The sequence below is a fragment of the Ovis aries genome, chromosome 18, assembly GCF_016772045.2.
Source record: "Ovis aries strain OAR_USU_Benz2616 breed Rambouillet chromosome 18, ARS-UI_Ramb_v3.0, whole genome shotgun sequence".
NCBI classification, from domain to species: Eukaryota; Metazoa; Chordata; class Mammalia; order Artiodactyla; family Bovidae; genus Ovis; species Ovis aries.
In genome coordinates this window covers 24,943,427-24,957,019 of record NC_056071.1, presented here as the reverse complement: position 1 = coordinate 24,957,019, position 13,593 = coordinate 24,943,427, and the positions used below count along the sequence as shown (strand labels likewise).

At 45.5% G+C, this 13,593-nt stretch overlaps 1 protein-coding gene across 1 annotated transcript in view; it reads left to right on the top strand.

Moving 5' to 3' along the window:
- Nucleotides 1-13,593, top strand: part of TMC3 (transmembrane channel like 3) — a 57,933-nt gene that overhangs the window by 30,400 nt on the left and 13,940 nt on the right. The window contains exons 12-19 of the mRNA XM_004017799.6: nt 543-621; nt 2,675-2,920; nt 4,588-4,716; nt 4,977-5,044; nt 7,926-8,054; nt 9,568-9,678; nt 11,006-11,131; nt 11,772-11,850. Coding sequence (XP_004017848.2) covers nt 543-621; nt 2,675-2,920; nt 4,588-4,716; nt 4,977-5,044; nt 7,926-8,054; nt 9,568-9,678; nt 11,006-11,131; nt 11,772-11,850 — 967 coding nt within the window. The remainder of the gene's footprint in view (nt 1-542; nt 622-2,674; nt 2,921-4,587; nt 4,717-4,976; nt 5,045-7,925; nt 8,055-9,567; nt 9,679-11,005; nt 11,132-11,771; nt 11,851-13,593) is intronic.

The window sequence follows — 13,593 nt, the reverse complement described above, 5'->3', positions numbered from 1 at the left end:
TAGGATTTGGCTAAAAGGCTGTGGTTTGCCAGCCTTGAAGTCCAACGGAAGTCCAATTGTCATTTCAAAGATAGAAAAACAACACTTGAAAGATCAGGGGATGGCATGTGGAAACCCCTCATCCAGGGTGGCTCTGTGGGGAGGGGTGGTCCCAGCCCCCAGGCTCGAGCCCTTGCCTCTGTGCTGCGCTCGGCACCTCCTCTGTGAGCCCGAGAGAGAGGAGAGCATTCTGCAGCAGCTCCCTCACAGGTACACACCAGGGAGAAGCAATACTATGATTGCATTCCTAGTACGCAGATTGGCCTCGTTCTTGTTCAAAACTAGAGAAACAGAGGCGTCAATCGACTTGCCCCTCATGAGTTCAGGCTATTTTTTCTTTTTTTTACACAATCTGATTCTGAAGGAAACCAAGGGTGCAAACCAACCACTGTCTTAGCCTAAGCATGGTAGTCACTCCAGAATCATGGCAGAAGCATGGATCAGACAGAAGCATGGATTTTGTGTGGTGGTCTGCTCATTCAAGGTGGGTTTGTGGCTTTCAGGGTCCTTGTACTCTATCTGGGAAACCTCTACAGTCTGATCATCGCCCTCCTGGACAAAGTTAACAGCATGAGCATTGAGGTGAGTGCTATGCCCTGGGAACTTGCTCAGCTGCCCACTGCCTCCCCCATACCACACACAGGCACATGCTCACATATACACACACACACACATTTACACACATATATGCACATGGACACACATGCATACACTTACTCATACACACGTGCATACATATATACGCATACACGTGTGTGCACACATATGCACGCACACACACATACACATATACGCATACACTCGCACACATTGGGCTTCCTAGGTGGTGCTAGTGGTAAAGAACCTGCCTGCCAATGCAAGAGACGGAAGAGGTGTGGGTGAATCCCTGGGTTGTGAAGATCCCCTGGAGGAGGAAATGGCAACCCACTCCAGTATTCTTGCCTGGAGAATTCCACGGACAGAGGATCCTGGTGGGCTACAGTCCATAGGGTTGCAAAAAGCTGTACATTATTGAAGTGACTTAGCATGCAGCATGTATACAAATATACATACAAATGCATACATACACACAAACACATGTACACATATACACACAAGTACGCAGAGAGACATACATATACACAGGCACACATATACACATAAACATACATATATATATACACACACATGCACACAATCACACATATACACACATACACACGTACAGGGCCATCATCAGTATTGTCAGCATTATTGCTTGTACTTGCACTCCATTATTTGTGTTGGAAATTCAATTCAGTTGTGGTCTTCTCAACATAAGGATGGGAAAAGTAGTCCCACTTCCAAGATAGAGAAACTGAGGCCAGAATTGATGGCTAGTCACTGATAAGTGCTAGAATGAGAATCTGGGTTTCCTGACTCTCTTTCCAGAAAGGCCATCAACAGCTCTGGTAAATTATCCTGGGAGAACTGCAGGCCATGTGATCCACTCAGAAAATCAGGAGAATATAAACATCTTATGGAGAACAGTTCAGAGCAGCCCCCCTCCCAATACTCACCAGGGGCTACACTCTTAGCCTAGGGTAGGTTTGGAGTTCATGTTAAACCTGATCCACCTGTGAGAATATCCCAAAGGGCAGGGGGAAGTGAGGCAGGGAAGAGGAGGTTTCTCGGGGTTGTTTATACAAGCCATACCTGACTAACATCAAATCCGGTGGCTTGTAAGACAGCAGAGGCCATGGGGAGTAATGGTTCTGCATCAGGGCTTGCAAAGACTGGGTCCCCACTTGCCACCTACTAGCATCTTACTTCATCGAGCTGCCTCTCATGTATCACATCCACTCCTAGTAAGGAGCACTCACCTCATCTATCGCATCTATCTTATCTATCACGTGGAATAATCATTCTTACCTGACACTCTCGTGAAAATGAGAAACAGGACAGGCACTCTGTTCTAACACTCGTGACACTCTGACACTCGTGAAGTCCTTCAGTCATGTCCGATTCTTTGTGACCCCATGGACTGTAGGCCACCAGGCTCCTCCATCCATGGAATTTTCTAGGCAAGAGTACTGGAGTGGGTTGCCGTTTCCTTCTTCACTTCTGACACTTACTAGTGACCAATAAACACGATTCATTACAGTGTTCATTCCTGGACCCTTTCTAGTCAAGTGGTTATCAACCAAGCTAGAGAAAGTGGGAGAGTGAGAGAGACAGAGAGATGGAGACAGAAACAGAGATACAGAAAGAGATTATTCCCAAGCATTGCAATGATACCCTTGGTGTTCATGATAGATTGTTAGTTACAAACACAGTAAATCTCCTACATATGAACCTTAAGTTGCATACTTTCAAAGATGTGAACGTGCTACTGTGTGCTAGCTAAATTGTAACTGTACTACTGTACTTTTCAAGGTCCTGTACTGTAAGAATAAAAATGTTTTCTTTATTTGGGGGGGTCTACTTTTTATGTATTATTTGTGTGAAAAGTATTATAAACCTATGACCATACAGTACTATAGAGCAGATTGTGTTTGTTGGGTACCTAGGCTGACTTTGTTGGACTTATGAACACAATCTCAGAACTGAACCCGTTCACATGTTGGGAACTAACTGTAACTGAGCAACCTCTTTTCTTCCTTCCCTCTGTCTGCAGGAAGCCACTCCCCAAAATAGCACAAGTCACTGGATAGATTCTACCACCCTCTTTGCCACCAGGGCAGCCCCCGGAGAAGACAGATGGTCCACACTTGGGCCTGGAATAGGGCTCAGGAGAAACAGCACGTGGGCCTCGGAAGAGGCCAACATTCCAACTTACATCTCACCTCTCTCAGGAGCCAACAAGACCACGGTCTCCACCCGGACTCCACAAGACCAATGCTGGGAGACCTACGTTGGACAGGTCGGTTGCTGTCCTTTATAAAACCCTTCTGAGTCGATTTCATCAGTTGACTCTAGCAACCCTCTGACTGCCATTATGCCTCTTTTATAGAAAAGGAAAATAAGTTTATTGGAGGTTTAAGATTGCCCGGGTCTCAAAACAAATAAAAATAATCAGTGTAAAGACTCCTGCAGTATTAACCATGTGCTTGGCCCTGCTGTAAGTGCTTAGTCTAGAATTTTATTGTTATCAGCCTTAGAACCAGAGATGAGGAAACTGAAGCACAAGAGGTTGAGTAACTTATCCACATGACAGATAGTTAAGGGGCTTCCTTGATGGCTTCAGTTCAGTTCAGTTCAGTCGCTCAGTCGTGTCCGACTCTTTGTGACCCCATGAATTGCAGCACGCCAGGCCTCCCTGTTCATCACCATCTCCCGGAGTTCACTCAGACTCACGTCCATTGAGTCCGTGATGCCATCCAGCTATCTCATCCTCCGTCGTCCCTTTCTCCTCCTGCCCCCAATCCCTCCCAGCATCAGAGTCTTTTCCAATGAGTCAACTCTTCGCATCAGGTGGCCAAAGTACAGGAGTTTCAGCTTTAGCATCATTCCTTCCAAAGAAATCCCAGGGTTGATGTCCTTCAGAATGGACTGGTTAGCGGTAAAGAATCTTCCTGCAATGCAGGAGACACAGGAGATGTGGGTTTGATCCCTGGATCAGGAAGCTCCCCTGTAGGAGGAAATGGTGACTCACTCCAGTATTCTTGCCTGGAAAATCCCATGGACAGAGGAACCTGGTGGGCTACAGTCCATGGGGTCACAAAGAGTCGAACATGACTGAGCATGCACACACATAAAAGCAGAGTGATGCCCCAAATGCAGGCATCTGCTCCAAAATCTGTGCTCTGAACCCATCTGCCTTTCATATTTGCCCTATTGTCTTATACAGAGAATCTCACTCCCTAGATACTATCCCATAATCATGCCTCAAGTGGTCTCCTACTAAATGGCTCCGAATCAGAGATTTTTTTTTTTTTCCTGGTTTGGTGTAATGCTGGCCTCAAATATAAAAATTCAAATGAACAAATTTTTTTAAAAGATTTTTTTGATGTGGACCATTTTTTAGTCTTCCCACTTTTGGGCTTCCCAGGTGGCCCAGTGGTAAAGAATCAGCTTGTCAAGGTGGGAAACACAGGTTCCATCCTTGGGTTGAGAAAATCTCCTGGAGGAGATGGCAACCCACTCCAGTATTCCTGCCTGGAAAATTCCATGGACAGAGGAACCTGGCAGGTTACAGTTCATGGGCTTGTAAAGAGTCAGACATGACTGAACACGCACATGCACAATTTTTTAGTCTTTATTGAATTTGTTTTATGTTTTACAATATTGGTTCTGATCTATGTTTTTGTTTTCTGGCCCCGAGGCATGTGGGATCTTAGCTCCCCAACCAAGGATCAAACCTGGCCTCCCTGCATTGGAAGGTGAAGTCTATACCACTGGACCACCAGGGAAGTCCCCAGATGAACAAATATTTATTGAGTGCCCATTGTGTGCCAAAAATGAAGTCACCATTGGAGGGGACCCAGTAGCTCAAGTCACGGAAATGAACAGAGGTGGGAGGATCCTGATGAGAAAGTGGCTATGGGGAGGGCTGGGCATGGTGGCAAGCAAGGATGCCTTGTGTTTCAGGAGATGCTGAAGCTGTCCATCATCGACATGCTCTTCACCGTGGCCAGCATTCTGCTCATAGACTTCTTCCGAGGACTTTTCGTTCGGTACTTAAGTGACTACTGGTGCTGGGACCTGGAGAGCAAGTTTGTAAGTAAGATGCTGCTGGATCCACCCTTTCCTGATGGCCAGGCTGGGAAACTGACATGGCTGAGAGAAAACACGTGAGGGACGAGAGAAAGGATGTACAAAACTCAGTTTCCATTTCTGTTTTTTCCCCATTCACTATTTTCTGGGATGGCCACACAGACGATGGGAGCAAAGAATTCTATGCGTGTCATTATAATGAACTGGTTTACGCAAAGAACTTTGGATTGTTTTTTAATGCAGAAGTTACTTTTCCCTTGTAGCCTGAATACGGGGAATTCAAAATTGCAGAGAACGTGCTACATTTAGTCTACAACCAAGGAATGATTTGGTATGTACCAAAGCTTCTTCTTGCCTGTACTCACATCTAATCTGGGCTGAGATTTTAATTTACTTCGACTGAATGGGGCGTGACCATAGTAAACACAGTCATAAGAATTAGGAAAGGACATAAACAGTTTATGACTGAAGGATTTCATATGAATAGTCGTTTCAGTCATGGTTTTTGAAGCATTTTGTGGAAAGGAATGATGAAGGAAATAGTCCACTATCAGCCCCTGCAAAACAAATAAGCAAACAAAACTGCACAAGAACCAAGACCCAGTAGAATAAACTGTTGGGGAAGGTGGGGCTGGTGGCTGGGGTAGGCTAGGAGGAGTGGCTGCTGACCCCTCAGGAGGACTTCCTTCAGTAGCTGTGTCACAGTGGGGAGCCTGCCCTCAGCTCCCCACTCTCCTTTCATATTTTTTTTGAGAATATTTATTTATTTATTGGCTCTACTGGGTCTTAGTTGCTTTGTGCAGCCTTTCTCTAGTTGCAGCGAGTGGGGCTACCCTTCATTGAGGCACCTGGGCTTTTCGTTGTGGCTTCTCTTGCTGTGGAACAGAGCACAGATCCAGTAGTTGCACTGCATGGGCTTAGTTGCTCCAAAGCATGTGGGATCCTCCTGGACCGAACAGGGACATAGGACCTTCCCGGACTGAACCTGTGTCCCCTGCATTGACAGGTGGATTTTTACCCACTGTGCCACCAGGGAAATCCTCTTGTTTCATCTTTTCATTAAGCCCAGGTGCACGACCATCCATCCGCCGGATAGACAGACCCATCCTAGGGGAAGGCTGCTCACCCAGGGCAACTCCCAGCCATGGCAATCATGTTCATAAAGATGCTAAAGGCTGGAAGGGACCATCTGGTCCGCATGGACGAGTGTGTCCCTGGGGGCATGGCAGAGAGCTCCCTAATCATTCCGCCACCTCTGGCTTTCCCTCCTGGACCCTCTAAAGTGCTCTCTGTTAAAATACAAGCAAACAAAGAAAAGGAATGAGTGCCTGAATGTTCCATACATTCACAAGACACAATCTCTTCATCATCATACAGTAAAATGCAGGGGAAATGGAGAATCAAGTAATATTCCTTTATTCAAATTCTGTGTTCTTGGGACTTCCCTGATTGTCTGGCGGCTATGACTCCAAGCTCCCGATGCAGGGTGCCCGGACTCAATCTCTGGTCAGAGAACTAGATCCTGAGTGTCACAACTAAGACCCGGTGCAGCCAAATAAATATGTTTTTAAAAAGACATCATTGCAAGAAAAAAATTAATTCTGTGTTCTTATAGTCCACTTATTTTGAAAAATATTTTCATAAATATAGTATTAAAAGAATACATCACATTTATTTAACATTTGCTAGATATCAGGTGCTTTTTTTTTTAACCTATAATAATTGGTTAAATCCTTATAGAGACCCTACGAGGTAATTAGTATTTTCTTCTCCATTTTAATACAAAGAAACTAAAGAAAAGAGAAGCTAAGTGTCTTGCCTCACATCACACAGACAGTGATCTTTTTGCCTGATGTGAGAAACCAAAAGTTATTTCTTAGAGTTTTACTTATCAAACCTATCCTTGCATCTATATTTATCTTTTTGCTGCTAAATCCAAATTTGACAAGTATTGTATTGAATGAGCATCTAGTATAAGCAGATTAGCCTTAAGTCAGAAGATCTGGGTTTCATTCCCTATTTGGCCGTTATTTGCAGGGTAATTGTATCTCTGTTTCCCTGCTATTTTATCCTAGGCCTGTCATTCCCAAAAGCACTCAATTTGGTTGATATAGGTCACCCTTTTATTATTAGTCTTTGAAAAAAGTACCTAATTTTCCCAGCCCCAACTTTGGATACTAACCCCTCCTTTTATTTTATTTTCATATTAATATGTTTATTAACTTTTATTTTTGACTGTGTTGGGTCTTCATTGCTATATGTGATCTTCTCTCTAATTGCAGCCTGAGGGCTTAGTTGTCACTTAGCATGTGGGATCTTAGTTTCCCAACCAGGGATTGAACTCGTGTCCCCTACAGTGGAAGGCAGATTCTTAACCACTGGACCACCAGAGAGGTCCCTACTCCTCCTCTATGATTGCAGAAGGTTAAATGGGCCAAAATGTGTGAGGATGCTCAGCCCAAGGTGCAACAAACGTAGCTGTGCTGCACATATGTTGATGGAAACAGAAAGTCAATAACTGATTAATGTAGCCCTCCCCATGCATGCTTAGATGCTTAGTTGCTTCAGTTGTGTCCAACTCTTTGAGACTCCATGTAGCCCAACCAGGCTCCTCTGTCCATGGGATTCTCCAGGCAAGAATACTGGAGTGGGTTGCCATGCCCTCCTCCAAGGGATCTTCCTGACCCAGGGATTGAACCCACATATCCTGCATCTCCTGCATTGCAGGCAGGAGACACCAGGAAAGCCCTAGCCCTCACCAAAGATAGGCAAAATCTAGAGCCTACTCAGAATCATAGTCATCCACTGTTTGTATCTTGACCAGAAGAGGGTCTTTCCTTTGTTAACTGTGAAAAGACACTTAGCATTCCTGTGTCAAGAGAATTTCTTTTAGGCCATGCTGTGCAGCTTGTGGGATCTTAGTTCCCCAACCAGGGATGGAACCTGTGCCCTCTACATTGGGAGCTTGCAGTCTTAACCACTGGACCACCAGCGAAGTCCTTTCTGGTTTTTTCTTAAGAGGCTATTTTAAAATAGGCTCTCAGCTCATCCGCAGAAGTGACCAGTCTTACTTCCAGAAGGTGGCGGTTTTGGATCTCAGATCTCCAGGGGCTTCCTCAGTCATTTAAGCACAGAGTACACATCTCGAATTCTCAGAGCCAAGGCAGACCCGAGGAGAACAGAAGCTCACTGGCCTCCCCTTGTGGTTTCAGGATGGGAGCCTTCTTCTCCCCATGTCTGCCTGCCTTCAACGTCCTCAAACTCATTGGGCTCATGTACCTGCGCAGCTGGGCCGTGCTGACCTGCAATGCACCACACCAGCAAGTCTTCCGGGCCTCCAGGTCAGTGAGTGGAGAGAACTCACATCAACCACACTTGACTTATCCAGGGGGATCTCCCCAGCTCCCTGCCTGTCAAAAACTTGTTCACCCTCCATTTTCATTTCCTCCCTGAAGCCATTGCCAGTGCCCACTGCTCCCCTCCACCCCGCCCTTGGAAGGAATCACGACTCTTCTTTAAGCTCATGACACTTCCTTTATAACTTTTTCCTGAAGTTTAACCATCATCTAGTGTCAGTCACTCAGTCATGGCGGACTCCCCATGGACTGTAGCCTGCCAGGCTCCTCTGTCCATGGAGTTCTCCAGGAAAGAATACTGGAGTGGGTTGCCATTCCCTTCTCCAGGGCATCTTCCCAACTCAGATTGAACCCAGGTCTTCTGCACTGAAGACAGATTCTTTACCGTCTGAACTTTCTCAGCTCCTATATATACATATACATATTTATATGTGTATATACATTTTATATAAAATGTGTGGGCTTCCTGCATGGCGCTAGTTGTAAAGAACCTGCCAGCCAATGCAGAAGACATAAGAGACACAGGTTCAATCCCTGGGTTGGGAAGATCCCCTGGAACCGGGCACCGTAACCCACTCCAGTATTCTTGCCTGGGAAATCCCATAGACAGAGGAGCCTGGTGGGCTATGGTCCACAGGGTTTCACAGAGTCTGACACAATTGAAGCGACTTAGTATGCATGCATAAAGAATGTGTATACATAAATAGAGAAAGGCTTCACAGATTAACACTCACCTACTTACTACATTCTAAGTGGCCTGATATTTTCTTTCCTCTTCTAACCAGTCTATTTCATTAGAGAGAGCATGCTGTCTGAGAATCTGTAGGTGGACAGATCATTCATTCTCTTTTCAGGACTGTCCATGAAACACCAAACAGGCCTGCACTGTCCTCAGGGGAAGCCTGAGTGGCCGAGCTTTCAGATACTAACTCAGGACCCGGGGCCCAGGGCTTAATCAGGCAGGAACTATTTTTCATCCTGAGCAGCTAGGAGCAGAGCTGATGAAAGGCTGAGAGACACATCCAAGTGAGAGAGTTAAGAACCACAGTGAAGGAGTCACACCATCCTTAGACACAGGGGACAAGCTCAAGGCTGGGGACTGGAGAGGAAATCACTACTTAAGGACTTAGGTGGGTGGGACAAAACTTCTAAGATTTTTTCCATGAATTAGGTTTACTGTGTGATGGCCATGGGGTCACCCCTCTCTTGTTTTGAGGTGGACAGGTGCTCAGCAAGTGATTAGTAGATGAGCAGGTTGGGCTGGGTGATCACTAATTTCCTTGGAGTATCCATTTCTAGTTTGCTAAGTTGCCTGTGACCCTGTGAGAGACCCTTTCCTTAGCAGTAATGGGAGGAGGATATTTTTCTGTTTGCAGAGAGTTAGGGCTACAGTTTCTGTGTTGTTGTTTTGGGGGGCAGGAGAGGTGGGGTGATACTTTGCATCAGTGGCAGCTGGCCAGGGAATGAACACAACACCTGGCACTTGTTTTCTTTGCAGATCCAACAATTTCTACTTGGCAATGCTCCTGTTTATGCTCTTCCTATGCATGCTGCCAACCATTTTTGCTATAGTCCGGTACAAACCATCTTTAAATTGTGGACCATTCAGGTAAGTCAGGGCTTCCCAGATGGCGCTAGTGGTAAAGAACCTGCCTGCCAGTGCAGGGTAGTAAGAGACTCGGGTTAGATCCCTGGGTAGGGAAGATTTTCTGGCATAGGAAATGGCACCCTACTAGTGTATTCTTGCCATTAATAGAGGAACATCCCATGGACAGAGAAGCCTGGAGGCCTAGAGTCCCTGGGGTCTCAGAAGAGTTGGACATGACTGAGCATGCATGCACGGGCAAGTTATCTTAGTTTATTCGGCTCTGCCTGGAGCTACTGACAGCAGAAGGGAAAGGACTCCTGTATTGAACTGAATTCTCCTGGCTCACAAAGCAGGTCAACAGCAGAGAAAAACTGCAAATTCATGTCTTTTAAATCCATGACCAGTGTTCTTCACTTGCTAAGCCAGCTGCCCTCAAATATGATCATCTTTGTGCTCATCTTTAAAAGATACAGCCCACTTAAAATAAAAATGAAATAAATAAATAAATAAAAACGGGGAAAGGCATTGCTCCAGTGCTGGAAAGAAATTCTACCTGGTCAGTCTTACTCTTCTAGAACTCAGAAAACTTTTACTAAAAGATTGTCCATGTCACTTTTTGAAAAAAGGATATTTTTGATGTGGACCATTTTTAAAGTCTTTATTGAATTTGTTACAATATTGCTTCTGTTTTTTATACTTTGGTTCTTTGGCCATGAGGCATGTGGGATCCTAACTCCCTGACAAGGGATTGAACCCACACTGTCTGCACTGGAAGCATGGAGTCTTAACCACTGGGCTGCCAGGGAAGTCTCCAGTGTCACTTTTGGTTCTACACTTACCTAGCTGCATCAAGACAGAAGTCCCTAGAGTTATCTCCACCTAGGATTTGCTTTCAATTAGGGTTTTTTTTTTTTTAAATTTTATTTTTTGGCTGTGCAGCATATGGGACCTTAGTTCCCCCACCAGAGATCGAACTCACCCCCCCTGCATTGGAAGCATGGAGTCAACCACTGGACCACTGGGGGAATCCCATATAAGTCAGTTTTGATACATTTATGAAACATTTAGAGTCTGTCTTTGTATACGTTATACACACACACACATACCCCCATGTAATTATTGACCTCATCTTCAAGCCTACATGTTAATCAAATGAATGCTTCAGATGGCATCATCTTAGGAAACTTACATATCATCCACATTCATCAGATACTTACTTAAGCTTTGAAACTGACTTGAGGATTGGACTCTAGCCAAATAGCTCCCCTCTCCTTTTTTTTTTTAATGGCTCACATGATCCTTCTGCCAAAAGCAATATAATCTGGAATTATGGTTTTCTTTCTCACAGTGGACAAGAGAAAATTTATGACATCGTGTCAGAAACCATTGAGAAGGACTTTCCCAAGTGGTTTGGCTCTGTGATTGGGTACATCAGTAGCCCTGTGGTCATCCTGCCAGCCGTACTGCTACTTTTGTGAGTACTTTCCTGCCAGTTGTGGGGGGACTTCTATGTGTTTGGCCAACAAGAAAATCACTGCTTCCCAGTAAGAGCACAAGTTCAGTGAGTTCATTCAAAAGTCACTTATGGAGCGTGATGATCTGAGCAGGAACACTGAAACCCATGGGGACCAGGGAGGCAGAGCATGACGGATTCATCACCAGGATTTGGGCCATCACTGTGGCCATTATCATGGGGTTTAGTGTCATTATCCTTATGTTACTTTCCAGAGGTTTAATCTCAACATGGAATTTTATAGTGCAGCTCAGTAGTGTCTGTTTTGACTTAAAGGGAAAAGAACATCAAATAGTGATCCAAGATTCCTGGCATGCTGCACTGTAAATTCCTCACCCATCTTCACTCCTTCCTTACTGTTGTCACCTGTGAAGAATTTCAGGTCCATGGAGGTGGTTTTGAAAATCAGGAGAGAGAAAAGGAATGCCGCCCCTTCCTGGTGCTCACTAGCCTGAGAACTCGCTGACACCTTTTGTCCTCAGAGGGCGGGCTGGGGTGGGAGTGGGGGTTGGCTGGTCGCCCACATCTGGTGGGGAACATGGCCAGAAAAGCTGAGAAAGGAGATGAAGGACACTCACCACCCTGTGCTCTTCCACCCTAGCATGCTCATCTATTACCTGCAGAGCATTGCAAGATCCTTAAAACTCAGCAACCACCAGCTCAGAATGCAGATCCAAAATGCAAGTATTGTGTAACCTTTGCTGTTGTGAATGTGTGTCAGCCACCTGACTGATGTCCCTGGCCAGGAAATACAAGTGAGGTCATGCTTGGACTCTTGGCCCTCCCTCCCCTAGTCAGGACCTCCCAGGGCTATATTGTTACAAGAATACCCAGGCCCTCTGTTGTCAGAATGAGCCTCCTATCCCAGAGGGTTTGCTGATGCCCTCAGCGTTTCAGCATCCTCTCCTGCGGCCACACGGAGCTTACAATGGACTAGGCTCTACTCCTGGCTCTGCTGACTTGGAGGGGAGAAAGGATTCCTCCCCAGTCCCATGTCAATTTGGAATCTGAGTCCAAAGACACTGTTTAGACTCAAAGACTTACCTTTTCCCTATCTTTTAATTTCTGGTGGTCATTGCAGTAAGTCCCCTACATAACGAACAAGTTCTGTTCAGGGTGTGTTTGTAAGTCCAATTTGTTTGTAAGTCCAAAAAAGTTAGCATAGGTACCCAGCTGGCATAATTGGCTATATATCACTGTTCTGTCATAGGTTTATCATGCTTTCCACATAAAAAGTACATAACAAACAGACATACCAAATAAAGAAAACATTTTTAGTCCTACAGTGCCCTGAAAAGTACAGTAGCACAGCACAATAGCCGGCACACAGGGGCTCTCATCAGTGAACGGGCAAGAAGAATTATTGGCTGGAGGAGGGAGTGGAGGTGGGAGATGGTGGACTGAAGGGTTGTCAACAATAGGAGACGGAGGGTAAGCTGAGGTGTTACTCAGGCCAGACGTTGATGGGATGCGTGTTCACATCTTTGAAAGTATGTAACTTGAAGTTTTGTGTGTAGGGGACTTACGGTACCTTCTCTCCTGTCTGGGGCTCAAACCACAGATCTCAGAACAGTCAGAGAATGACCAATACTCACCAATCTTTCCACAATTTCTCCTCCTCTGCACGCATCCCAGGTGTTCCCCTAGGCCTGGGACTAGGAGGAGGCAAGCAAGGCACCAGGGTGCCCAATTTAGAGGCACAGACTCTGAAAGTCACATCGACCCTGTGCTCTCACAGCCCCAAGAGTGAGCTCCTCCTTAAATTTGGCCCCTGGAGATCTCACTTGCTTCACCCCAGCCCCAGAATCCCATGTGAAAAACCCCCACCTTTCTTTTTAAAAAAACTCTCATAAATATCAATTAATGTGAAGAAACACTAACTTATTTCATAACAAGTCAAATAAAAAAAATGTGTCTGGGGACTTCCCTGGCAGTCACGTGGTTAAGACTGGGTTTCCACTGCAGGGGGCATGGGTTCAATCCCTGATGCGGGAACTAAGACCCTAAAGGAGGCGTGGCTTGGCCACTAAAAAAAAAGAGAGAGAGAGAGAGAAAGAAAGGAAAGAGAGAGAGAGAGAGAGAGATGCAGCCAGAGTTGCAAAGTGCATTTTTATGAAAACACATCTCCCATGTGGTGGATCCATATTTCTCTTTTATGTCTCAGGCAAACCATTCTTAGCAGAATCTCAACAAAATCTATCAAAGAGCTGCCCCTAAAAGTGACACTTGCCAGGGATTAAAGTTCAGCTTTCGGGTGTCAGCATGTATTCATTCAAGTCACAGGCTTAGGGTCAGCAGATGCTGTCCTCAGGTGATGGTAGCATCTTGGCCATGGCCCAGCTACGAGCAATGATGGCCCAACTACGAGCACCTTCCCCAGTCCCCATAAGAATAGTATTTGTTACTCCTTCCTGCTAACTCCA